Genomic DNA, 25,870 nt, shown 5'->3' with positions numbered 1-25,870 from the left:
AGAATGTTTGGCTCGTCGAGGGTTTCCTCTATCACGCTTCACCAGATGCTTCGTGCTTACTATGAGAGACGATCGTCCTGATTTTTTTTACACAACCTGTATCATTAAGAGGAACCCCGCTACTCGTTCCTTGTATAATTTCGTTCCGTCGTTCGAGAGATTAAAATTCGATTCGTTTAAAATAAAATCTCGATGTATGGATACTTGTCGATGTAGATTAATTCCACTGAAACAAACGTAGCTACTATCGTGAACGCTGTTAACACTGTTATTTATTATTTGCTGTTTGCTATCGAAAACCAAAAATATCAAGAAGGGCGAAGGAGCGAACAACGAGCGAAAAGAGCAAAGTACACACCGACGATTCACTTGCGAGTGAACATTATTGCAGCCGTGTAAAGGGTCGTTGTGTTCGCACGCTCTCTTGTGCAACGCTCTCTTACCCTTCTCTCACGCGTGCCGCGATAAAAATGAGCTGCATGCGTGCTGTGTTTCAAGATGCGACTCCGATTTTATTCAACGCCCAGCCGCCTTCTCTCCGATCCCACTCTATCACCCGTGTTAATTCTCCTGCGTGTGCAGATCAATTTGCGAATTCATTTGATCATTTAGCTTAATCCCGGCAGGACGAGTGTCACTGGTTAAATGAAGAAGATAAAAAGTATGTCATTTGCGCTCAGTTGATTCACCGAATGTTCGATGGTTTACGAGATATTTCGTAATAAAGAATATCTTAATTGTATCTTTGTTGCAAAGAAGAAAACGAAAGAAAAATACTTACCATCGGACATGACGACGAACAGTGATCACCGGATCCTCGCAAACATTTTACGATCACTGCACGATTTCCTTGTAACAAATTCACGATCAGTTCTCGAAACCTATAAAAATGTTCGATTATTCGCAAGAACTTTTTGTCTGGTATGAATGCTGATAAGAACTGTGTTTCATGAACGTGCTCGCGAATAGTATGCACGCTGCGTGCAATTTGCAATCTATCGCGGACAGCGAGGATGCAAGATGTTTAACGAGGTTACTGGATGGTTCTGCAGGTGCGATAGATTACCGCCATGAACGATCGTGCTATAAACTTTATGGCGCCAGGCTTCTGAATGACTACTTGCTACGTATGTATGTATAAAAGATAGTCTTTAAAAGCGAAGAATTATTAATCGAACACCGTTTTTCACTTTTAATTTACACCTTTATAACTATCAAGGCGTCTATTGACGTTTCATACGAATTCAAACGCTTTTCAGTAATTTTATTTTCTTATTATTTTATCATAAAATTTTATTTCACCGGCATCATGTATATCTTAGAATGTAAACTATAACATTTCTTTATCTTTTTTTTATTTTATTTTGGTTTTTACAATTTGTCCTGATGGACATTTGGTAAAGTGTTATGTCTCATTGGTAAATAAAAAAATGAAATAAAATAATATAGCATGTGGGTGGCTACCCCCAGCGGGGTGCCAGCTTTGTGTTTTCTAAGTTATATCTTTTGTGAACTATAACATTAAAGATAAAACTAAAATTGGTCAGTTTTTCAATAAATGACAGTATACATAGAGTTTATGCACTGTATTGTATCTGAGGAATATAAAATAGTATTTAAATCTACTATAAATAGATTTATATCGTTTGTAAAGGATTTAAAATACTATATAGTATATATTCGGTATATTTGTTCTTCTGTTCTTCGAAATGTTTTCCTTCTACTCTGATCTCACGTACTTAATATTCTTCTAATTCTAATCTCATGTATACAAAAAAAAAAGAAAAAAAGAAAAGAAGAAAAAGAAGGAATTCATTTATACACATAGAATTACGCGATTATGTAATATTCTCCGCACAATCTCATTCGATTCGAACAAATTGACATAATACGATTCCTCATTACGTTACGCGACAAGGCCGCAGTGGTTTGCATTATGAGACTTCGATGCGATTATGCATATGGCCCTGCACATCGTATTAGCTTCGCTGAAACTTTCCATTAATTGCATAATTAAGCAAATGGGGACGCAAAGGTGTACTAAGTGCTTTGTCTCGAAACTTCAACGATCTTACACAAGATTTTGGGCAACTGCGAAGATGACGGAGTTACAAGTAGATGAGAGCAGATTAGAAGTCTAGATGACGGAGACAAAGTTATACTCACCTTATGAACAATTAAGGCGACTTCCTTATTAAAAGACCAGGCACGTAACACGGAAACCAGTTGCATCCAGCGTACACGAAGGATGCATCGATATACGCACGTTAACTGAAACCGTTTCGCCGACTGACCTTGTCCATTTTACGCGAGAAACGAGCGTGATTAGCGAGGAATTAATTAAAAAGCTTCACGTCTATGACGCAAGGCTTCGCGTTATCATACTTCTTTACACACGAATGCATTTTCGTATTTACAAAATTTCGATTTCCTATGTGAAAGATCGTTTAAAACGGTTCCGCACGCGAACATAACTGCGTAAATACTATACGAATATTTGTGCACGCGAGGATAGCATACACGAGAAATCATGGTCGAGAATGCTCGATTTAGATGCATTTTGCTCGGTGAAAGTCGCGTCATGATTCGATTTTCTTCTTTTTTGATTTAGTTTAGCCTGTTCTAGTGGAATGACCGTGGCGACTTCGTGACAGGCCTATCTCAACGTCGAGAGATCACGGACTCTGAAATCGAGAGCATAGTCGTAGGTATTTAGGTCGACGCTCGGTCTCCTAGACTCGCGACTCTGTACTGTTCAATGTGCGTCGAACAACTTACAGATAGAGCCGCCTGTATCAGCGAAGGAAGCATCGAAGAAAAAAATGTTCACCTGAATATTACGTTCGTGACGTCTCAGTAATTTCGCTGATTGTTATAAATGCAGAGTAGGTGGATACGGTAAATGCTTTCAGATTTCAGGTATCTTGGATTCATTATTCGAAGTACGTGCATATTCGAAGAATATTTTAATAGCGGCAGGACGATAGACGCTTGGTGGCAAAGAACGAAAGTAAGTTATTATTGCGGACGAGTGTATTGCAATTCGTAAGGTACAAATAGTACAAAGGGTATAAGAGTACAAACATTGCGTAGGAACTAGAATATGCGGACATAGAAAAAGTACAGTTTAGAGACGTGACATAGAAGGGTATCGTTTTCCCTCGTTCACCCTTGCTCGAATTTCGAATTGCGCACATCGTGACTTACCTCCGATTTTCGTTTCGTAATTCATCTCGATTTTCGGTTAAGACTCGTGCCGAGATCGCTTGTGCCGTTTCCAACACGGTATCAAGAGCGTTATGCATGTAGATCGACTAAATGGAATAGAAATTGACAAGCTTTTTTTTAATCTTTGCAAATGACAACGATGCGAAAGACGAAGAAAGAGGAGAAGAAGAAGAAGAAGAAGAGTAAATAGAAAGAAGGAAGAGAAGGAAGGACATAATGAGAAAGTAATGGGGGATGAATCTCGACACGAGCCCCGATCAATAAACGTAACGTGTCGCGCGTAAATCCTATATCTGATAATACAATAAATATTATAATAGAACAACGCAATAATAAATATATTTATATTTGTATATATATGTGTATATATTATATATAATATAGGAAGAAACATGTCGACACAACTAGCTCTAAACACCGAGAGGATCCATTTTCTTATCTTTTCTCTTCGCTCATCCTTCTTACGTTCTCTTCTTTTCTTTCTCCTTGAAACCCCGTATTTACAGCCGTCTCACAGTCGAATTTTTACATCTTACAAAAGAATCAACCGGTTCAACTATGCAGCTTAGATTTCCAGTATCGCTGAAAGTGTGATCGTTTATCGACGAAGAATAAAAAAAAAGCGCCTATCGCACGACAAACACGCGTTTAACTACTAAAAATGTCTCTACCGAACGTTTTACGCTTTCGACGCTTTCCCGTTTCCTCTTTATCTCTCTCTCCTGACCATTCTTTTTCTCGTCGAGTTGTTCCCAAGGGACACACGCACATATCGTCACGCAGTCGTCTCACACAACACGCGGTAAAACAAACGCATACGGGCATTCTCGCAGAACAATAGTATCGTACACCGATCGATTAGATCGGTACGACTCTCTCATTCGATCTCTCCTCGAGGGACCATCCGTTGAGCAGAAAATGTATGAAACACACTCGAGCAGGTCGTCTCGGCTAATTCTTTCAAGGTTGCGGTCGATCGCGATTCTTCGATACCCCTTTTTTCCTTTTTTTAATTATTCAGAGATTGGACAGCACACTCGACGGATTAAGGCTTAATGATATGATTCGCCATTGTACTCTGTTCCTCCTTCGAACGTTATCTTCATCTTATCTCCTCTTTTTCTTTTTTTTATCTTAATATTTTCTTTCTATCACTTCGCGTGATATATCTATGGGAATCTACGGGACGATGCTTTTGCGTTATTGCCACCGTTTAACAATCTCGTGAATTTCTTTTTTATAAACGTACCTATCTTTCTTTCTTTTTTGTTTTGTCTTTTCTTTTTTTGAAACGGTTGGAAATAACGCACGAAGCATCGATTCGGTGCTATGTTTAAAACTGAGACCTCTCCCTTCCTCTCGCTCATTCTCACCGCGTTTCTCTCTACAAACCGATATTTCGAATTTAGATTCGTGACTAACGTGCAACGCCATGCGAGGAACCGTTGAAGGCTTGCAATTTCGATGTGATTCAAGTGGTTTTGTATAGGATAAACGTTGTGTGCTCGCATGCTCGACTCTCGAGGCTTCCGTTTCCTCGAAATGCGGACGATCGATCGATCGCGAGACGTTGCCGCATAAAATCGTGAGAAACAGACTATACATTTACTTTGTACAACTATCGTGACAGACGCGTTGGACTTTTATACTTATTCCTTCGAACCCACTTTCCCTTTGAATAAAAAAATTCCGACGAGAGCATCTACGTAGTAACAATATAAAAAACTATTCGAGTTGTTCAGTCAGGACTTTGCTATAGGTAATCTGTTTCTCTCGATCGTTGGATTATTCTTTTAGTTCCTTTCTCTCTCTCTTTCTCTCTCTCTCTCTCTCTCTCTTTGAATTATTCATTCGAATAACCAGGGACATTATGTTAAGTTGCAGCTTTGTACTACGTGGAAGACGGATATCCGTGAGAGTATTCGAGTAACATCGAAGGACAGATCGATCAGGGGTTCTCTGGGTTAACGCGGATTTTGGTCGACTTGCATCAGAAACGTAATCGTTCTTCTATCACCTTAACCATCGTCCTAAGGTTGCTTAGAATTCAGTCTTACGAACGTTTACGATCAAAGAAAAAAGACCTTTCTTTCTTTTCTCATTCTTTCGTGTACACACACTCGTTGCCTTTCTCTCTTTTCTCTCATTCGCTATTTTGATCGGTAGAAAATCGTCTTAACGCTTACTTATCGAACAGAAATCTCATTGTTCCCGAGAAAATCGAAGGAACAGTCGTTGCTTCGACGATTCTAAGCGACTAATCGTCTAACATCTAACCACGGTAAAAATTGTGCGTCGTTAATCGTGCCACCACTTTTTCCTACTCTTTTACTTGTTTCCCTTAAATCGATTATCATTAGAAGATTTCAAAATGTCTGCGCGTTCGTTCGCAGTTCGTTCCTGAATTCTCGTCACGTACGAACTGCGTATATACATCGTGATTCGTTTTAGCGCGAGGACGATTCGAGATAAAAGCTTCTTACAATTATCTAAACGATAATAAATAACGCAACTTCTCGACGATCGAAAACAAACGCGGCTGCCAACCACTTTCTCCTCTACGGTTCGTCGAGCTTCGTTTTAACGCGTTACTAACGTGAAATCGTTAACGTATAACGTGTCTAAATCAACCTAAAACAACGCATAACGCCTCGAAACGCATACTCGACTAACATAGTGAACTTGGTAAATTGTATCGACAGCTTTTTGCAACACCTCAGGGACGTAGGACGAGGATTTGACGAAGAAGAGGTAAAAGGACGTCGACCTTGGACCACGTAGCTCACAAAGAGGACTCTTTCTCCGCGATTACATGAAGTAAATTGGATCGTTCTCCGCGATGGCATCCAACCTTCCCGGCAGGGTTTTCGGTCGTTGAGGAGCCGTGGTCTTGTACACGACCTCACGAGACCCCTTACGTCACATGTAGGTTGGTTTCACCTTGTACGCCCTTTTCCAAACCTCGCACAGACAAACGGTGCTGTGGAACCTATAGAAGATCGCCAGAGGCATCGAGACGTGCGTGATGATCGTCCACGCCCACAAGCCGTAGAAATGCAACTGCACCGGGTGCGATTCCGCTCGCGATTTTTCCAACGTGTTGATCGCCCACATCGCAAGATTCGTCACCAGTAGAAACGTCACGATCTCTCTACCCGGTTTCCTCCTTATCTGTTTCGCAGTGACGACAGATCTCCTTGACGCGTCCAAAATGAAGATGGTTTGAAACGTAGTCTGCACAACGCTCGCCAACGCCGTAATAAGCACCAAGATCGTGTGCTTGGCCAGAGTAAACTGGGCGCCGATGATCGTGAACGTTGAATAAATGAACATGCCCGTCTGCGCGGCTACTAGAAGAATGTTGTCCAGTTCTAGGTTTCGGCTGCCGTCGTAACGGAGCTTTCGCATCTGGAACATCCCTATCAACGTGGCCAACGTCGACATTCCGTATAACGATAACTCGCACACGTTCACTTCGGTGACGGCGAAGCCAACCAATTCTGGACGCGATATTAACACGAAGAATAAAATTAGCGAGATGATCGTTAGCACCAGGATCAAGATGCCCACGAACAGACCTTTGTGCGCGCGAGCACAATCCACGCTGTAGTGATGCGGCGATCTCCTGTGAAATTGAAAGTGAAGTCAGAGTTTGTACGTGTGACGGACGGATATTTATAATTATTATGATCTTCGATTGTCTTCGACTATTTACCTGTAAGCATGCGCATGATGCCGGGATCCAGGAGGTGTTTTAGGCTGAGAAAACGCCGCCTTCGATATATTCTTCCACATTACGTATAGAATCGCAGCACAAATTAAGCTGTACTCGATCGTGCAAGGAAATAGAAACGGGCTGGCGTCCTGGACTAACGATCCAATTATGTTGGTTCGACGACACTCGAACATGTGATGCGGCCCTTTCAGACCTCTCGGAAGCCTCAGGTGCTCGCCATGGTGGTAGTGGTTATGTCCCCCAAGATTAAGATTGAAGTTCGAACCTAATGTAATTTCAACTTGATTCTCCACTCGATATCATTAGGGGTTTCGTTGTACTCGAGAGACGACATAATTATCCACACACATGTACATATACAGAGACGGACGAAGCTACTTGAATATTTTTTAATAGGAATCTTTTATGCATGTATTGTATGCGTTATGTAAAACGTATTAAAATTTCATCTGCCAAGTTGTTATCAGACATCAGTTTGAAAATGTAGAAATTACAAGATATTTAGCTGAAACGTATATCTACAGCATGATTAATCATCTTCAGCGTGTAATAAGCGTCACAGACGGTCCCGCTGAATATCGATTGATCGTTTAAATAATTTTGTCATCTCTGTGCAATAAAATACATTCGCATTAAATATATTATAACTTCTAAGTATAGCGTAGGTTTGTTTTAAACCGTATCGACTCTCATTACAGTGCTATTGAAATTTCGAAATGTTTCGTACAATACGCGTAACATTCGTAAAAGGTTTTCACCAGCGTTTGCGAGCTACTGCCCGTACGCAGCTACGAATCGTACCTAATCTGTGGGAGATCCTTAACGAGTTGTTCTCCGGATTGTAGAACGTCAATATCTCGTGTTTCGTTTCCTGTACAAGGACGCTCAGCCAGACCGACAGATTCGTTCCAATCATGTGCATCAGCCCGAAACGCGCAACCACCCGATGACGATAAACTTTCATTTGCTGTCAAAGAGAACACGGATTAACATCATCAGCGATTCGTAGAAAGGAAGCAGAGTTTCCTTTGTACATCTAATTAAGGAAAGAGAAATGATCTCTGAAGCAGGGCTAGGGAATCGCAAACGTATCGGTCAGACGTTCGACAAGGATAATTCGATAATTATTAATCAGATTTCTCTCGTTGTAAAAGACTCAAGCTGTATTTAGGGGGATGTTAAACGATCAACGATAATCGAACGATGGGAATTCTCTGGATCGAGAAACCTCCACGGAAAGTTTTGATGAAAAGCGGTCGAGTGTGGCGAGAAATATTCATCTGTCGCGAGGCAAAGGAAAGAGCAAAGCCGGCCAGGGTAGGACAACTCGTGTTTCAGTATTAGTTTCAGGGTTGTTCACCCTTCCGTTTCATTAGCCTTTCTAGACAAGCTTCTCGTTTTGCATCGACGCTTTTGCTCTTTCATTACGTGCCGCGCACCGATCTCTGCATCATCGATGCCGCTGTTATTTTTAGTCCCTTCACCTACTCAGTGATCCCCCTGCTGATTTTCAGTTAACCATCCCCTTTTACGCAACATCTTTGCGTGAAAAACGACGGACCGAACCGCTGCGATTCCCTTATCCCCTCTTAACGCTTGAAAGATGGGCCACGATTTTATTTGCCATCGATCCAGTCACCGTTTCTCCGTAACAACACGCTAGATGCCAACATACGAAACGTTCAATTTTCTAAATCGTCTCCTTTTTCTAACACGATATACGTACAGTCTTTGTATAGACTATTCTACGTGACATTGTAAAATTGAGAATTTGTCATCGAAAATGATTTTAATTTTCTAACTTCTATGGACGTAGAGGCATCTTTTTTTGCGATTTCTTGAAGATTAGCGAAACGATGGAAAATAGAACATCCCGTACGATATATTTTCATACAGTATCAGCTGTCGATTGCATCGTGATCAGTGAAACGAGGGTTGATCTTGAATGTAATTTCGATATCTGTAAAAATATACTCACCTCGTTGTTCAGAAATATAAAGTACATTTGTATGAAGATGAACGCCATCCTAGTGGCCGGCGTGAGGGCGAGCATGATGTTGTGGCACTTGGTGTTCTGCTCCAGCTCGAAATACTGGCCAAGTTCCAGTCCCGAGTAGATCATCGAGCCGATACCGAACGCCACCGCACCCATTCGTAGATAAAAGCTTCCGTAATGTTGTGCCGGTTTGATGGCAGTCACGTGCGGACACGTGGTGTCCGCAACATCGCTGTCGCCACCGGCGCCGCTCGACGATCGCGACGAGTCCAGGTCGCACACGTCCTTTCGTTTCTCTTCTCATGCAAATTTATGGTAATCGGTCGGTTAAGATTAATGCGATTTTAACGGAGCTCAGCTCGCTGCTTCCCGTCGTCGGAAGCGGGTTGAAAGCTAGCGCGCGAGATGCCCGACTCGCCATTGCCACGCAATGATACTTTGACCCTTTAACGCTGCACTCTGACATTCTTCCGATTCGCTTATTTTTCATTTTCCGTTTGGGTAGAAATGTCGAGTGACTACAGAAATCATTGGCGCATGCTTAATAATTTTCCAATGAAGCGTTTCTTTATCAGGTTCTATATATTTTATTTTCATAGCGTCAAATTTGTGTAATCGTATGAAAATACTACTAAATGGTAGGAAATAAATTTAATATACTTGGATTTAATCAATTGGTATATAAATGCTGTAATCGATACAACGATGTGCCGATACTGTTTTTAGCTATTGTATCGTTTAGATGTTTTAGTATGAAGTTGGGAGATCGTAGCTAATGGCGAATATTGGCGTAATTAAAGTTCTGCGAGGGTTCGTGTGAAGGGATTCGCAATGCACACAACGAGCAAAGGATTAATTTTGTAAAAAGCAGGCTGTTTTTGACAAATTGATAGGCAAGCGCCTAAGTTAGCGTAATATGACCTATGTTCATGTCATAACAGTCTTGTGCAGAAAGAAATTACCTACTCGTAAAACAACTCGTAGCGGACCTTCCTGAAACGTCAAGTGGATCGTGTTCATTCGACCTCGTTTATATCCCTGGTCGTGGATATAAAGAAAAAACAACAAAAAGAAAAGAAAAGAAAAAGAAAGAAAGAAAAGGCAGAGAAGAAAGAATATCGTGCGATCACAGCGATCGACTTACTTGACTTGGATTTGCCGTCGCGAAGCAACGTGGCGTACATGTAGACGAGAAACATCATACTGCCGAAGTAGAGGTAAAGGTAGAATCCTTCGTAGAACGATGGCGGTATGTAGGTGGATATTACTTCAGCCATGGGAAAAGCGATTCCCATGACGACCAGCAGCTTTCCGTAAAGAGCGCTAAAAGTCGTTGCCAGGGCGTCACTGTGCAACAAACGGAAATTGTGCTTGAACGAGAGTGCTCGGCGTTTACTTGTGCCCACGCATTCGATTTCTCTCCACCGGGGAAATTGGATTATTTCCGGCCCTACCTGTTGTCGCGATTACTTTCTTCGACTTGCAGCGTTCCACCAGGATTACGGATATCGTCGTTCATCTTTCGAAATGCGTACCTATGGCGCGTGTACAGAAAATCGAATACAAGAAAATTCTTTTTCCTTCGGTTTAGGTTTGTAGCTCGATCGACTGAAAAAACGCAAGCGAAATGAACGTTAGCCAGACGAAAAGGAAACGTCGAGGCCCCGGAATGCAACGTCGGGAAGCGTCAGTGGAGATACCATCGGCCGCAAATACATCCACCCCCGTAAGAATTGGCTCAATTACGAGTAATCGTGTGCTCGACCGTGCGTATGTGTGTTTGATTCATAAAGTACCGGTAATTGCGGTGCAGACGTCGGTCAGGATAACCCCGAGGATCACGTGAAATTTCCGTGGTGACCGGCATATATTCTCCCCCTTCGTGTTAATTCGTTTGGAATTGGAATCAGTCAAGATGAAATCTTTTGGTCGATCGGTGCACAAGCGCTAATGGGACGCTTGAAACGTTCAACTGCGAATATGACCCGATTTAATCGTACACGTTCAACTTTTCCACGCCATGGCATTACATTCCACTGATTTTCCGTATAGACACCCGAGAGTGCTCGATATAGAAAGACTCGTTGATGGTTATAAATTTACAGTATCTCTCGGCAAAGAAATTGTAACGTCTTTCTCATTCTGTATTCTATATCCTATATTCCATATTCTATTCTATTCGTTCTACTGCTCTTTGTCATCGAATTATTCGCAATTTTAATATCTTTTACATTTTTTTTTCTTTTAATAGAAATAAAACTCGCAGGAGAATCGTAGTGGAAAAGTTTATCAATTACTACGATGTTATATATAAATATTCATGATTTATGTTCCTTTCGTTGCTTCGTTATTTCGCTGAACATCTTGAATTTTTATTTTTAAATTGATAATTTTCTCGATTTAGTGCAACATGGTAAAACATAAAGCCGGTATTGCGTTTTTAGTCCTTGGACAAAATACATCAAATACAACCAAAAAGAGCGATAACTGCATTGTACCAAAAATACTATCGATTAAAAGATTAGAGCTATAAAATTATAAGTCAATTTGCTATAATCATAAAAGATATAACTTAGAAAAAACGAAGCTGGCACCCCTCTGGGGGTAAGCCACCCACATGCTATATTTATTTTATTTTATTTTTTTATTTACCAATGAGATATGACACTTTACCAAATGTCCTTCAGGACAAATTGTAAAAAACAAAATAAAATAAAAAAAAAATTTGCTATAAATTGATGGCTGATATATATACACTGTCTTTCCCTATAATCTAACCATAGAGCCGTATAATCCTATGGAACTATATGATTCGATAGTCAGTATCTATAGCGGTTTGAAAATATCGAAGCTCACTACGTATGAGAACAAACAATCCAATTCGATTCGGTGGAGAGCGAGAAAGAGAGGTACGTAAATAGAGAACTTACCATCCAAGCTTCTTCCACTTCCGGTCCTCGGCGACATCGAGGAAGGTCGGTGCCGGATAGCAGACCGCGGAAATCGGCTGCGAGGAGCATGGTAGAGCCAGGGCGAACTGGGGTGGCCGGTGAGCGCGGGAGGGTGAGCTGCTGCTGTGTCTAGACAGCGTTTCCGGCGAAACGATTACCGCGGACGGTGAAGCCGGCGACGGTAGTGCAGCCGGCAATCCTGGCCAGCTGAACAGACCGTGTTTCCTCATTATTTCTATCCTGTCCTTGGCCGATCGATTCATTGGTATCGACGGCTCAATTACGGTAGTAGATAATTACAAGGTACGCTGCTTGAGGTACCTGAACTACATCGGTAAAACGATTCGTTCTTTTTGTCGTTCCTGTAATTACCTGTGATTTCAATGTTCTTTTCATCATCAAAGATACTTCGACTCGTCGTGATTACGTACTTATCGATACTAACGTGTACTAATCGAGCTTTACGCTTATCTATCGTCGAAAAGAAATTCTTCCATCCGACGAACTCGTAAAACGAACGGATCAATTTTTTCTAATCAACCCATACCTACGCTGATTGGTGCGTGGGAATCAGAATCGATCGTTCTTTCCGTTTTCATTCTAGTCCCGATCCCCGGTTACCAATTTTCATTCGTTCCACACGAATTTGCTCGGTCGAAAGCAATTTATCCCGAAAGCATTCGACGCCAGTGCTTATCGCTTTCGAGCGGACTCGCGCCCTGCCCCTGTAATACGTTTAAGCGAGTTTCCTGAGTGCTAGCGGGTCGTCTGAAACGTGCACGCGGCCCGAACTTCGTCACCGTGAAACTGGCTGTCGTTACTCGCCGCCAATCCGAACTCGTTAAACTGCGCCGACAAATGGCCGGGAAACTTTTCACTGGGCGGTATCGCGACGTCGTCAGTTTCTCCGGAGAATTTCCACTTCAGCCATTGTAAGAAAGGCGACACGACGTTGAAGAGTACGAGTATCGTTCTCGCTCTCAAAGGCGGTCGCGCTAACACGGGAAAGAGTAATTAAGCGCGTTGCTGGGGAAAAATATTTTTTCGACCTGTTTTCACCACGCAACACGCTTAATGAAACTCTGAACCCCAACGCGTTGCTCCAATCTAGTTTCTCTAGTTTATTCTTTTCTCTTCTTTTTTTTTTTCTTACGCTCTGCGAACGCCAGTAATTAAAGTGGGCGTGAGTTTTCCCATTTGCTCGATTGCGCTCTCCTCGTGCTATTCTGCCTGTTCTACACGGCTATGGACAAGAAATTCGTGTTCTCTCGTTATCCGTTTAAAAGAAGAAAAGAAGGAAAAAGAACAAGCGAATAATTAACGCGTTGCTACTTTGATAGAATCAATGTTGAATATCCGATGAGTCTGGCCGCAACGTAACAACGGCTGCTAACTAAAAGTTTCGAGGAATTGAAAGGGGAGCTCCGGCCGCAAACGGTTTCGCGCGTCTAATTTAAGGTCAGCACGGTGTCGTAACGTTTGATACACGTCACATTGACACTGGCTGCAGGAAGAGACCTACTATAGAGCGCGGACGGTCTCGCGAGCGTTATTAATGCGACGACTTTCGAACCAGTGGCCGTTTATCTAATGATAATCCCTCCTCCGATCCGGCGGCCGTTTCTCACACACGTGCCGGCCTCAGGATTCGCTGCGATTCTCTTCTACAAAGAAACGAAGAAACGCGTTGCCCGTTTCTATGGAATCCACGACGACAACTTATAGATATACGCTTAGCGGTCGAAACGGAATGTAAATGCATGTAGAACGGAATGTAAATTTTCACCGTTGCCAACGTCGTCGCGATATTGCGTCGACGTATCGAGGCGAAATTTCAATTTACCGCAAGCTTGATTTACCCCCAACCACTCTGCAAGCGTTTCGCGAGAAAGAATTTTCGAGACGTCGTAAACGGAGCTGCTCGTTGGAAAACCAATTTTAGAATATACGAGAAACGGCGAAAATATTCGAGCAATGTAAATAGATTTAAGTTTGATCAAAGTGATCGACAGAAATGGAGTAATTTGAGCGCATAACTATTAACGAAAAAGATCGATTTTGGAAACAGGTCAACGTCTATTTTCGTATTCGAAATTCACCGCAGATGATATATTTCGGTTCGCGACATCCTCCGAAAGATTCCCGATATCCGAGCGTTATTTAATATTCCAGTAGCTGTCGTTCCACATATCCGAACGCGAATTACGCGTCTGAAACGAACGCGTTGACGAAGCGAGTTTCACGAAAGCCATCCATCCGCGAGGTTTTCGCTAACCCCTCTTTAAATATATCCAAAACCGGGAGATCGTTGTTCCGCGCGTTTAAGAAGGTAAACGAGGTACCGCGTAAAGCGACCTACCCCTACGAGGCTGATAGTAGGCAGTGAGAGGGACGTGGAGGAGTTTCGTCCTTTTCACTCGAGAGATTGCAGGGGGTAGATGGTTGCTTGGGCGTGCGCGCGAGCGCGTTTCTACGCACCGTGAAAGAGAAACGTGAGAGGAAAGGTAGTCGACCAAGGATGGAATACGCGCGAAAGAGGAAGAGAGGATGACTCGTCTCTTGGCTTGCAGCTTTTTGAAATAATCACGTAGTGTTGAAGAAGCAGAGGAGAGCGAGAGGGTGTTGCCGGACGAGAGGGAACCCGTGGAAGGGAGCAAGAGGGCACCGAGGGGTTGATTCAGTGGCTGAGTACCGTTCCCTCATTGTGGCACGAGTGTATCCGTGGCTCAAGGACTCAGGGACTGGCTCACCCTTGTTTCGCTGGCTCCGCCACTCCGCCGCCCCTTTAGGATATCCCTCAGGAATCTATTCCTCGTCTTCGTTCGTTCGTTCGTTCGCTCTCTTTACGTGCTCGGACTCGAGCCACGAGAAAAGACCTCCTTTTAATCGTTTCGCTACCAAACTTTCGCCACGTAAATACTCGCTAAACGCTTTTCACCCCTTCTTCCCTACTTTTCCCGAGCTGTTTTCGCAAACGCCAGGCACCACGCATTTTTATCTCTACGATTATTACGAACTCTCCGGCCAGCCGGGGATTATGCTTTTGACGTTCGAGGAGGGTCGTGGTTGGCCCGACTCGATACAGCGAACGTTTCGTGGTCGAGAGCTTTTTTGCCACCGGTTTCTTTCTCACTTTCGTTATCTAGTTTCTTTCACGTTAAATCGTTTTCGTACTTGCGATAGGCAACGATAATGTACATAGATCGACTGTAATCTTTTCGAGATCGATACGACCAAGTGTCACTTGCAAATTAATAAGATTAATTTCTCGCTCGTAATTCTCACCGAATGCGTTGTTCCCTGCTGCGTTAATGGAAACCCAAAATTCCTGGTTTACCCGCAAAACAACTTCCAACTCGAGCATTTCCACGCGTTTCAACGATCGATCGAAATCCCCCTCGGGAAAGCATGCGAAACATACGAGGACTACGTCCTTGTCGTCGTCGTGCCATCGGAAATCGTAGACGACCGTGTGGCAGTGTGCGTGCGCGATTTCAGGATTCCCGACAAGTCGTCCGGAGTGAGAAGTACACAGAGAGAGAGAGAGAGAGAGACAGAGACAGAGACAGACAGAGGAAGGAAGGAGCAACCGGATCGATTCGTGGTCTCGACAGGGTGGAATCGTAGTACCTGAGGGAGGTCTCCTTGATGAGCATATCCGTGACCTTGGCTGGTAGTTTCCTCGACCGTCTCGGCGGAATGTTAGCTGCTGAACTCGCCAGCGGGTTCGCACAGTCACGGCCCTGCGGCTCGTGTCACGACACTCTCGGACCTCGCATCACAAACTGATGCCCTGCACTCTCGCGAGTCCGCGGCTCTCTCTCCGCTAATCTTGCTCCTTCTCTTTCGCCGTCCCTCTTTTTCTCTCCCCATCCCACTCGTCGCCTGTATCCATCGTCTCTGGATACGCGGCCGTTTGATAGCGAGCTCGTTACCCGAATGAGATTCGCAGTGGCGTAACGTTCGCGGAAGGACCGCTCGAACTCGCCCACGTTCCATGCCACGAAGTTTCGTTCTGCGTGTCGAAGAGTTGCCTCGAGAAATCACGACGAAAGCAACGGTACCGACAAGTAGGCGGAAGCTGCGAGACGAAGGTCGAATGGAAACAAAGGAGAGACAGCGGCAGCGAAGCGGCTTGAATTTGGAAATTCTCGAATCGGATCGAGTACGTCGAATTGCTTTAGCACCCTATTCGGTTCTCTCTATCCTCGGCATCCTCTCGTTCGTACCTTGACCGTGCAACGAGGATCCTCGAATCACGAACTTCCGCAACTCTGATCTTCGTAGGAGAAGGAAGAAAAGGAAAGGGGGAAGCGATTCGCTCCTCCTTTGACCTGGCTGAGTTTGCTTGAAAGGAGTCGGGAGCCGAGTGCGCGTGTACCCTGATCAAATCTGCATGTAAATCGACGGAATAGGCCAGTCTTCCTGTTCTCGTCCGGACCGAAGGAGAGGACGGTTCGCCGGAGGTTCCGGTGAAACGGGAAAGGAAGAGAGAGCTGGTAGCGGCAGAGGGAGAGAGAAAAAGGGACGAACGTTGGACGATGCGTAGAGGCAGGAGGGTGTACGTGGAGAGGATAGGAGAGGAGAGAAACGATAGAGAAGAGAATGCAACGACGGAAGCGAGATGGAAGCGACACGAAGGTCGTTCGTTGGCCATAACGAAGTGACAGGTCAATATTAACTTCGGTGCCGTTGGCCACTCGTGCGTTCACGAATTCACGTTCGATATCCGCCGGAAGTAATCGAGTTCGGTACGAAATGGAGGCGGCCGGCTATCCACCGATCGGCTGCCGCAGATCGGATGGAAATTGCCGTTCGAGCGGCAATTAATCGGTCGATTCGTCGCGTCGCCAAACGGATAAATAATCGATTCACTAGAAACAACAATGGTGATCGCGTTTCAGATAATACATAACGGAAATTACGAGGGAATTATTTGCCTAGCCGCGATCGATATTCAAAAGAAAAAGAAGAAAAAGTACTATTGTACGCGTTTGATTATCGTTGCTTGCCGCGATACGCCTTTGACGTCTCGTTTCTTGGTGACTCGGAGATTAAATCCGGTAGAAGCGGCAATTTTGCAAATTGGGGTCAGTGTTTCGCTTTGATCAAAAGCTCGCTCCGTTTCGTCTCGAACTCGCCCCTTTTCGGGCCGTCGACCACTCGTAAACGACTTTGGTCACCGATAGAGGTTACCCCGGTTTCAACGTGATCAGCGTTCTCTCTCGGTTGCGAACGTGTTCACAATTGTGCTTCCGGTCATGCGAGTAAAAATTAATGGAGCAAAATGGAGACGCTCGCAATACGATTTTTCACGATCAAGTTCAATCGTCGACGGTGGACAAACTGCCGCCGGTCGCTTCCCTGCTGGATACACGGGAGCCGAGGGATGCGCGTTAATCGTGGACAGTGACTAATGTTCCATGCCTGTGAATAGTGGCGGTGGTCGTTCGAATGAAGAGACGAGGAGTAACGTGGCCGCTTAGGGGGGACGGTAATTCACATAGTGACGTTACGTATGGACCTACAAAGCGAGAAATAATGGACGATAACCTACAAGAATCTACACAGATTTCCACCAATGACATTATCAATTCTCTGAAAAATATGATATAGCAGCGACTAATGCGTGAATCTAATCGACGCGTATTATCCACGGCCAGATATGTTTTTTTATTAATACGCTACGTATCGTTGCTATAAGATCATCCTAAAATTTTTTATTCTTCTCATATCGATTCTTATTAATTGTACGAGTACGAACAATACGAAAAGGATAAATTATTTTTCAATATGATCTCGAGCGTGGCATATTTCGTTAATTATCACGTTTAACGTATAAAAATATATATCGAGACGTATAGAAATTAAAAGCTTTTTAAACGTGTACGTCTAGAATACCGAATAGCAAAAATACGAAATCGTAAAGGAAACATCTACGGATTTAGATGAGATTATTAATATTTAGAAGCCATTCGTGAAATTGTTGGCTTCCCTTGTATCCGATCAATCAAACCGTCAAAGACGGATCGTAATTCAGACTTCCTGCCACGAGGTAATCGCGTCACGGGCCTAATATTTCCATCGGTTGCCACGCTCGTAGTCGTTCCTTACGCGTTCCTGCAATTATGCTGTACCTCGTGGTATTCCAAACGCGTTGAAAATACTTTCTTCTATCTCATCTCGTATTTTCTTCACACCGAGATTTTGTTTACCTACTTAACCAACCACTTTTTTCTCCCGTTCGAGTTTCTCGCCAAATCTAGATGAAACTCAAGCGAGAGACGTATGAGACATCTTTAATGGATGAGAACGTTGCTGGCAAAAAATGTAGGGGGTGAAAGACGCTTAACACCGAAGACGGAAATTAATCGTTGCCAGTTTATTTCAATCGCCTTTCGAGCGAAGATGTCTTCATAGCTCGTTCTAACGATGCTCTTCTTACGTCTGAACATCTTTCGCAAGATGTATACGAATGACCAACGTCGTTTATGTAACGAAAAGAACGAATTTAATTTCCAAATTTTATCTGATATCTGTTCTCCATATATAGATAGAGAAATGGCTAGATAAAAGAATACAGATCTAGTTGCTTGTTTCTGATAGACTCGATACGATTATAAAAATGGGCACATTCAACCAGAAGCACCACGACACCTGTTATGCTAATTATTATAATTATGCTAATATTATTATTATTATTGGTCTACGAGTTTTGTTATTGTCACTAGTACAAGCAAGTGTCCTAATACTAGTTGCCGACAATAGTAAATGAATTTGTCCCTGAGCTACTGCATTAACCATGCTCTCATTTTCACAAAGCGTATTAATAAAAGAATCCCGATGTCTAATTAGAAAATAAAAGCGAAAAGTGAGCACAATATGATCTTTTCACTGCCATCTTGAAATTGTTAGTCTCTGTGGATAAAACACCTCTTTACGCTCTGAACGCTAATATTTACCCAGACCATCTACTTGCCTTTCTCTTCTTGAGTTACTAACCGAACACCCTCCAATTCGTAACCGCAAATATCCTCGAGCGACGAACAGAATCGCGTTACTGGACAAATCAAAATCGCGTCTCCCAAGTAAAACGAAGGATCTCGCCGAGGGTGGAAGAAAAAAGAAAACGGGGAATTCCAATTAAAACCGAGATCTCTTCGACGAGGATTAACACTAAACCTACCGGCGCGGTCAAATTGACCGCTCTCGCGACTTCTACAAATTTAACCATATTTAAACTTTATCATATCGCATCATAATTTATGACTTTTCCTAAAACACGCATACAATATATTTTTTGGTATTTAATTTTAGTTTGCTCTTTTATTTTCTGAGAAAGATTTGTACTCTGCCTTGCCTACCGTGAGCGGTCATTTTGACCGCCCGACAAAATATGTTGGTTATTCTTAAAATAAATGCAATCAGTGCAAAGAAAAAGCTATCTCAAGGTTAGATGACAAACAAAATCAGTAATAAAAAATAATAACAGTTGTTACATCCGTAATCTTGTCATAAAACAATCCATCCCTCGATCAAGATAGCTACCAACTATCAAGACATATCAACTTAGGCTCATAATAATCCTAAGGAACCGCCAGAAAATTTAGCGTTTTTTACAGTCCATTGTTACAAACATTTTAAAAGTCGAAAAGTTTCTCGGGGTTATTGCTCATTGCTATAAAACACGGGAAAAGCTTTCCCAACTCCACCCTCGAGTAACCGTTGGTGAACCGAACGGTCAATACTCATCAATATTTTCGTATAAATATCGCCGTCACAGATCGTATTGTTACTTTCTATTGTCTTTTCAGTTAGAATACATCTCGGTTTGTTAGTCAACTAATCGACATCTAAACTTGTTATCTCTGAAACTCAGACAGAAAGCATCTCGGAGCATTTTGTGTAAAATTGTTATAAAAGGAAAAGTAAAGCATATCAAATTTAACAATAATTTTGTATTCCTAATAATATTGTATAATAATTTTGTATTGTAGGCAAAGGTACAAAGGTAAAGGCAAATGTACAATTGATGATAAGATAATTTGTAAAAAATGCAGCAAAGTTGAATAAGATATAAATAAAAGTGTAATCCTATTTAAGTCTATAATTGAAATTAAACTAAAGTAAATTTAGACGAAATTTTATGAAAGTTCACCCATTTTATATACATTTAGTTATAAATTAACAATTATCTAAGTTAAATCATAAAAACTATTACCTCTTTAATCACTGGTTATTTTGACCGCACACGGTAGGAAAAGTGTCGGTAGGTTAAAATATCGCGCAACGAGATGTACGCTGTTTTATATTGCGCAGAATATCCGACGCGTACTTACTCTTGCGGGGCGAGCGTGGAGAGCTGGGGCGGGAGTTGCTGCGTTGGTTTCTCGGCTTCCGTGTTAATTATTGGGCCCTCGGGTGTTCGCAACGCAGCCTCCATCGCCGCGGCTTCCTCCTCTTCGCGCAGCTCCTCCGAAGCTTCCTCCGGGATCGTGGTGATGTCCTCTAACGGCGGCAGTTCGTTCCCAGTTTCTTCCAAATGGTTGTCCATCATCGGGTCCGAGTTTTCTCCTGGACGCGTTACCTCCTCGATGTCTGAGTCGATGCCCTATCCACACGAATTAATATCCTTTTAGAAAAATTGTTGAAATTAAAAGCTTTCAACAAGTTTGAGACGCGTTCTTAAAAAGAGATTGAGAGGTGGATAGATCATGACCAGCACTACTGGTGTATAAGACTCTTTGTCTTCATCTGCGTTGCCTTCTTCTCAGTTAGAAATTGTGGAAAAAAACCGGACTGTGAATGCTAGGATTCGAACTTGAGCTTCAAACGTTTACAACCAACTGCGTTAACCACTACTCTATCGTCGTTCGATCGATGATAGGGTCTTTGTATAGGAAGCCACGGAACACAAACCGTTGGGAAGTTTGCTGTCAAGCGCCGCTACAGAATCTCTCCCTTACCAGCGATAACATTTTTATATCTGTTGCACATATGGTCGTACGACCTCGCGCGTCGGCCGCTTGTTGTCAAACCCGTGCAGATGTTGCGCGAATCTTCGATGTGCGGCGGTGGATACCCTTCGTTATGGTGTGGGCGTTCAACGTACGGTCGCCACGGGGTCGTAGGCCTCCGTTTCCACGCTCTTAGATTCGCGGTGATTGAAGTCCGGGCAACGCTATTACGGTCACCTTTTTTCATTGTAGATCACGTCAGGGTCACCAGTTTGAGGTGCATAGGTTCGTGACCGGTAGTCCTAGTGTATAAGATTTTTGTCTTCATCCGGATTGCCTTTTTCTCAGTTAGGAATTGTGGAAAAAACCGGACTGTGAGCGACGGGATTCGAACTCGGTCTAGAACGTTTTTAAGCAACTGCGCTAAGCACTGTTTTGGCGTCGTTCGGTCGAAGATAGGGTCTTTGTGTAGCAGGCCACGGGACACAAACAGTTGGAAAGTTCGCTGTCGAGTGCAGCTACAAGATAAAGATACGTCCCGATGCTTCTTCTTATTATTATTTCTTTTACGTATCGTTCTCGTATAAGACTGACTTTCTTTCACGTTTATGAAACCCTTTATTCAACTGTAGATGCAGAGTAACTTTGAAAGTATGTTTCATGTAACGAGTAGTCAATGCGTTTCGCAATTTCCTTTCAGAGTCACGCTGGTATCGATGCTTTCATTTATCCTATCTCCTTCCTTTTCCTTAAAGATATCAGCGAGTTCGCCGTGGATAAAGGATAAACGAAAAGACTTTCTACTGACAAAGAGACTGCGAATAGATATTAATATAAATTTGTCCTATTCAAAGATAGAAAATATCTATCGAGGATTATCGATGTATCGTGTTGGAATTGGTACCTGGGCAAAGTCCATGTAGAAGGAATCCCTAGAGTCGGAACTGCCTCGGCGGAGCCGGAGGCTCAGATCCGGCGAGCTCTCTCCCATCTTTCTTATTTCCTTTCTCGTTCCTCCTCGCCTCTTCCTGTCTCCGCTCCGTCCCTCCCCTGTGTCTCCTTTGCGCAGCGCCTTCTCTCCACCCCTGTGCTACCAACCCCCTTTGTCTTTTACGAGCTTCTTGCTCCACAGACGGGGAATTCTAAAGAGGGTGGCCCTGCACACACAATCCAGCGAGTTTGCAGCCTGAAAGAATCGTCCTTGAATGACAGATCGTCGTCTCGTTCTATCATCTTCCGCCCTTTCCGCGCTTTTCTTTCTTTACGCTCGCTCTATCCTCGCTGTCATCGTCCCTATGTCCGTCTTTGTCTGTCGCTGGTTTCCGCGGAACGAGCATGCGAAAGAACAAGAGTACGTCGTCGTTCGTCATTGGCGCGAAACAAAAATGCCCTGATGAAAGAAGGGCTGCCGAGTGGTCGTACGTGAGTCTGTGAATACCGAGTCCGGATCTCTGAATATCAAACGTCCGCGCGAATTAAAATTTCACCCCTATTTCCCCCGCTATCGTCCGTGCTACTTTCGCTGGAAACGGCCACGGGGACAACGAAACGCCGTTGAAAAGAAAATAGCCCCGTTCTTCGAGAGCGAACGAATAAAAATACGCTACCGTAAGTCAATAAATCACGGAACGATTGGTGCATTTAGGATAGGGATAAACGGACGTTGAAATTAAAATATGAAATTGAGGCATAGTAATTACGTGCAAGTACCGTATGTATACCGCGAATATTTATGCAAATTCGTATTTTTATGAATATAATTCCTACTTCTCCGGGTCTCCTTCTTTATTCTACCCTCTTTCCCTCTCCTTCAGATTTGACCTCATAAACGCTATTGCGAATACCTTGCGTACTTCATATACGTATTTTTGCATACTATGTGTATTTATTGCATTTTTCCATTTTCGAATTTATACGAACGCGTGAAAATTTCCAGCCTAATTACACTATGTTTTGAGAATATTATTATACACATATTCATTGAAACGTGTATTTAAAAATAAGAAGTATCCCGTGAATTGTGATCGAGAATGTACTTGGAGTACTTTGCTTGTTCCATTCGAAGGGTTTGAGAAGTTCTCCGTTGCCTGAAAGCAATAAACGATCGTCCGTCGATCGAACTTCCCACTTCTTACATTAATTTTCAAGGATTTAGAAGGGTGGCCTTCGAAGTGTCGATCGTCAGACGAATAGAAGAAGGTGTCGTGGATAGGCGTGATTATCGGGCGTCTGGTAACTGGATTCAGTTACGTCGAAACTAATTACGAAAGCTAGGAAATTCAATGGAGCCTACGGTTTGTCTTCGACTTAATTGCCTTAGCTGCGACTCCGACTGGCTGACTTTAATTAAAACTAGAAAATGTCGATCTCGCGGCTCCCCACGGGATCGAACGCATGGAAAAATCTCGTTCACGCGAACGAGCATTTTTTCCTCCGTCGCCTCGTTTAATTAACTTCGACTTGATCGGCCTGATTGAGATGACATCGCGCGACTCGAACATGGAACTTGTATATTTAGTAGTTTAATCTTGTTATTTCGAAATGTTAAAAGAGAGATTAATGCGAAGCTTCTAGTTAAAACTGTAACAAGATATTCTACGTGCAACTTTCTTGCACCATGTTATGCACGTTAGCCTGGACCTACGTCTAGCCTTGCGAAATTCTGTTCTCGATAGACCTTCCAAGTGCACGAAACCTTACTCCCTTTTCGTCTGAACTCGATTGTCAGGAGAGACTCGAGCTTCCCTTACACTTAGCTATCGTATTCGGTGCAATTACTGCTCGGTTATTCGACCAAAGTACGAATTTCGACACTATTATCGTAGTTTCGATAGCTAAGAATAACGAATTTTCATCGCAAGCTTCTCTCGCTAATATATCACTCGGAGGCAGACGTCTGCTGTGAAAATGGAAGTACTTTGCAAGTAAAATTCAAAGAGGGGAATCGAAAACGTTGAGTTGGTCGTACCTTCAGGGAACATTTGTCTTTCTGTGCGCGATCCAGTCGCGGGCCAGTAAGACGCCACTTCGCCAGGATCTTGTAAGTCTGAACGTCAATGAACATTCTTCCTGTTCGGGATCAGACTGAGAACGCCATGCCGCGTCGGACCCTCTCGTTCCTCGAACGTTTTATGGCCAGCGTGCGTGGCGTCGAATATTTCTCCATCAAATGACTCCCCGTACACGTCACGATATTGCTACGGACCAGGGGAGAGATAGCGTGGGGTAAGATGCTGGCTGTATTTTTTTCTCTGTTGGGAAAAACCGGAAATAACTGGAAGAATTGCCATGCGGATCTACTGCGCGTTTGTACGATTTCTTCCTCTCGATTATCTTTGATGAAACGATTCTACAAATTCGATTTCTTACATTCTTTTCGGCAGACTTTATTTCTCTTTGTAAATTGCGCGGGAATTATAAAAGTTTGAAAGAAAGGAGTCCGCTGTTTAGCAAGTTGGAAAAATCTTGTCGGTTCGGTATTGAATTACAACGTAGCATTACGTGAAACAATCTTAAATAAGCTACAAGTATGGCAATCGATACAGAGATTCCGTGGGCAAAGTTGTACAATTGTTGAAGCATACGTTTGCTAGCGATCCGCAGCAACGATTTTCCGTCACTTATATCGCGTGCCGGGAAAGGCAGGTATTTCCATCCGCGTTCATGCTCAACGGCAGTTCATTGGCTTTTTGCGTCCATAGCTCGTTTCGTTGCTTTATCTAACGCGTGCCATGAAAACAAGCCTACGATGGCTGCACGCAACCTATTTGCCACTTTCCGCCGACCTTTATACGCTATCAGACACAAAACGTTCTAAGAGCTGACGATAGCGGCAGGAAGCAAAATTAATTAGGTCGAGTCTGATTCGAATCTATCGACGCAACTACGCATGAACGCGGAAGTAAACGTTTCTGATTTTTTTCTAACTACTATCTCAAATCTCTGACATATAAATCAAAGCATAAACCAGGAGCAAACTTAAGCATTGTCTACTCTGTTTAAGAATTTTCTACTTCTACCTCGTTCGTTTCTCTTAACACGAACATCCTCCACTTGAAAGAAAATATACGAGAGACGAATCATTGCTATTTGTCATTCAAACAAAAAGAAAAGAAAGAAAAAGGAAAAAAGAAGAGAAGAGAAGTGTACGGGAAATCCACTTACGGGGTCTGTATCTCACACGATCGGACGTTCTCCACGCAATGTATCCTCATTCGTTCATCCCCCCGTGTCGCGGTCCGATTCGTTTTCACTTTCATCCAGCGGCTCGTGGTACCTCCTACCCTCCCGCGCGGACATCCGATCGCGGCAGCGGACCCGTCAGCTAGCCTCCGGTATCCGGAACCTCCGCGGTTCCATGGCCGGCCGCGAAACGGTGTGTCGGACCACACGAAACCACCCACACCACTGACACACGCAACAGAACACGGAACCAATTGACTATAACAAACGCGGGAAGAGGATTCGCGCGACTGATTCGGAAACACAGTCACCGATACGAGTCGCGAGACCGGCGTTGTACCGTGACTGAGATCGGAAATCGCACGCGATGCACCACGCGTCCGCTTTTGATCGTTGTCGCGCGTGCAAACACGCACCACGGGGATTGTTTTCCTATGGATATTAATCTGTAAACGGACTTGACCGGCCGCTACGATCGCCACGACCGCAAACACGGCCGGAACTTGTTGATACGACCTTGCGCTAGTAATCGAAAGTGTTTTCGAAGCGCGGGTTCAGGGACGACGTACGATCAATCGTGGCGTCGAGACCAGCCACCGAGACGACACTCTTTGGCACCCCCCGAAGGGCGCGCCACGCGAGCCATCGACATCCTGCTGCCAGAGCTGCCGGGCTGCTGCGATGGCCCGGGCGTCGCGATCACAGCGCCTGCGACGCCGCCACCCGTCCCACGCCGGCGATGTCGTTGCAGCTATTCCAGGACCGTATCTATTCTATACAATTTTTTTTCAAATCCGATACATCGTGTCATTTAATGACA

At 43.6% G+C, this 25,870-nt stretch overlaps 1 protein-coding gene across 4 annotated transcripts; it reads right to left on the bottom strand.

The window, feature by feature from the left end:
- Positions 1-3,558: 3,558 nt before the first annotated feature.
- On the bottom strand, positions 3,559-25,607 carry LOC132908037 (proton channel OtopLc-like). Of its 4 annotated transcripts, XM_060961582.1 has the most exons (11): positions 25,033-25,607; positions 23,837-24,065; positions 21,773-22,025; positions 20,251-20,522; positions 11,891-12,118; positions 10,105-10,307; positions 9,927-9,953; positions 8,943-9,256; positions 7,766-7,931; positions 6,944-7,229; positions 3,559-6,853 (listed from the first exon to the last, which is right to left on the bottom strand). In XM_060961582.1, exons 3-11 carry the CDS (start codon positions 21,857-21,859, stop codon positions 6,148-6,150), a joined length of 2,289 nt encoding a protein of 762 aa, XP_060817565.1. In that variant the 5' UTR covers positions 21,860-22,025; positions 23,837-24,065; positions 25,033-25,607; the 3' UTR covers positions 3,559-6,147. The 4 variants fall into 4 exon arrangements, with proteins under 4 accessions (XP_060817565.1, XP_060817566.1, XP_060817568.1 ...); XM_060961583.1 differs by lacking the exon at positions 9,927-9,953 and having other exon boundaries at positions 25,033-25,601; XM_060961585.1 differs by lacking the exons at positions 20,251-20,522; positions 21,773-22,025; positions 23,837-24,065; positions 25,033-25,607 and adding an exon at positions 15,542-16,119.
- Positions 25,608-25,870: the final 263 nt, after the last annotated feature.

Source organism: Bombus pascuorum, chromosome 6, assembly GCF_905332965.1.
Source record: "Bombus pascuorum chromosome 6, iyBomPasc1.1, whole genome shotgun sequence".
NCBI lineage: Eukaryota > Metazoa > Arthropoda > Insecta > Hymenoptera > Apidae > Bombus > Bombus pascuorum.
Note: the sequence above shows the minus strand (reverse complement) of the source record. Positions and strands in the feature narration are given on the sequence as shown.

Bases quoted from the DNA above. Each gene is read 5' to 3' on its own strand.
- LOC132908037 (XM_060961582.1), bottom strand. From the start codon at position 21,859: ATGGGAGAGAGCTCGCCGGATCTGAGCCTCCGGCTCCGCCGAGGCAGT. The intron at 20,523-21,772 runs GTACCAATTCCA...TCGTGTGGATAG, and splicing joins TCTACATGGACTTTGCCCAG to GGCATCGACTCAGACATCGA. The intron at 10,308-11,890 runs GTAAGTTCTCTA...TTTGTTGCACAG, and splicing joins AAGTGGAAGAAGCTTGGATG to TGACGCCCTGGCAACGACTT.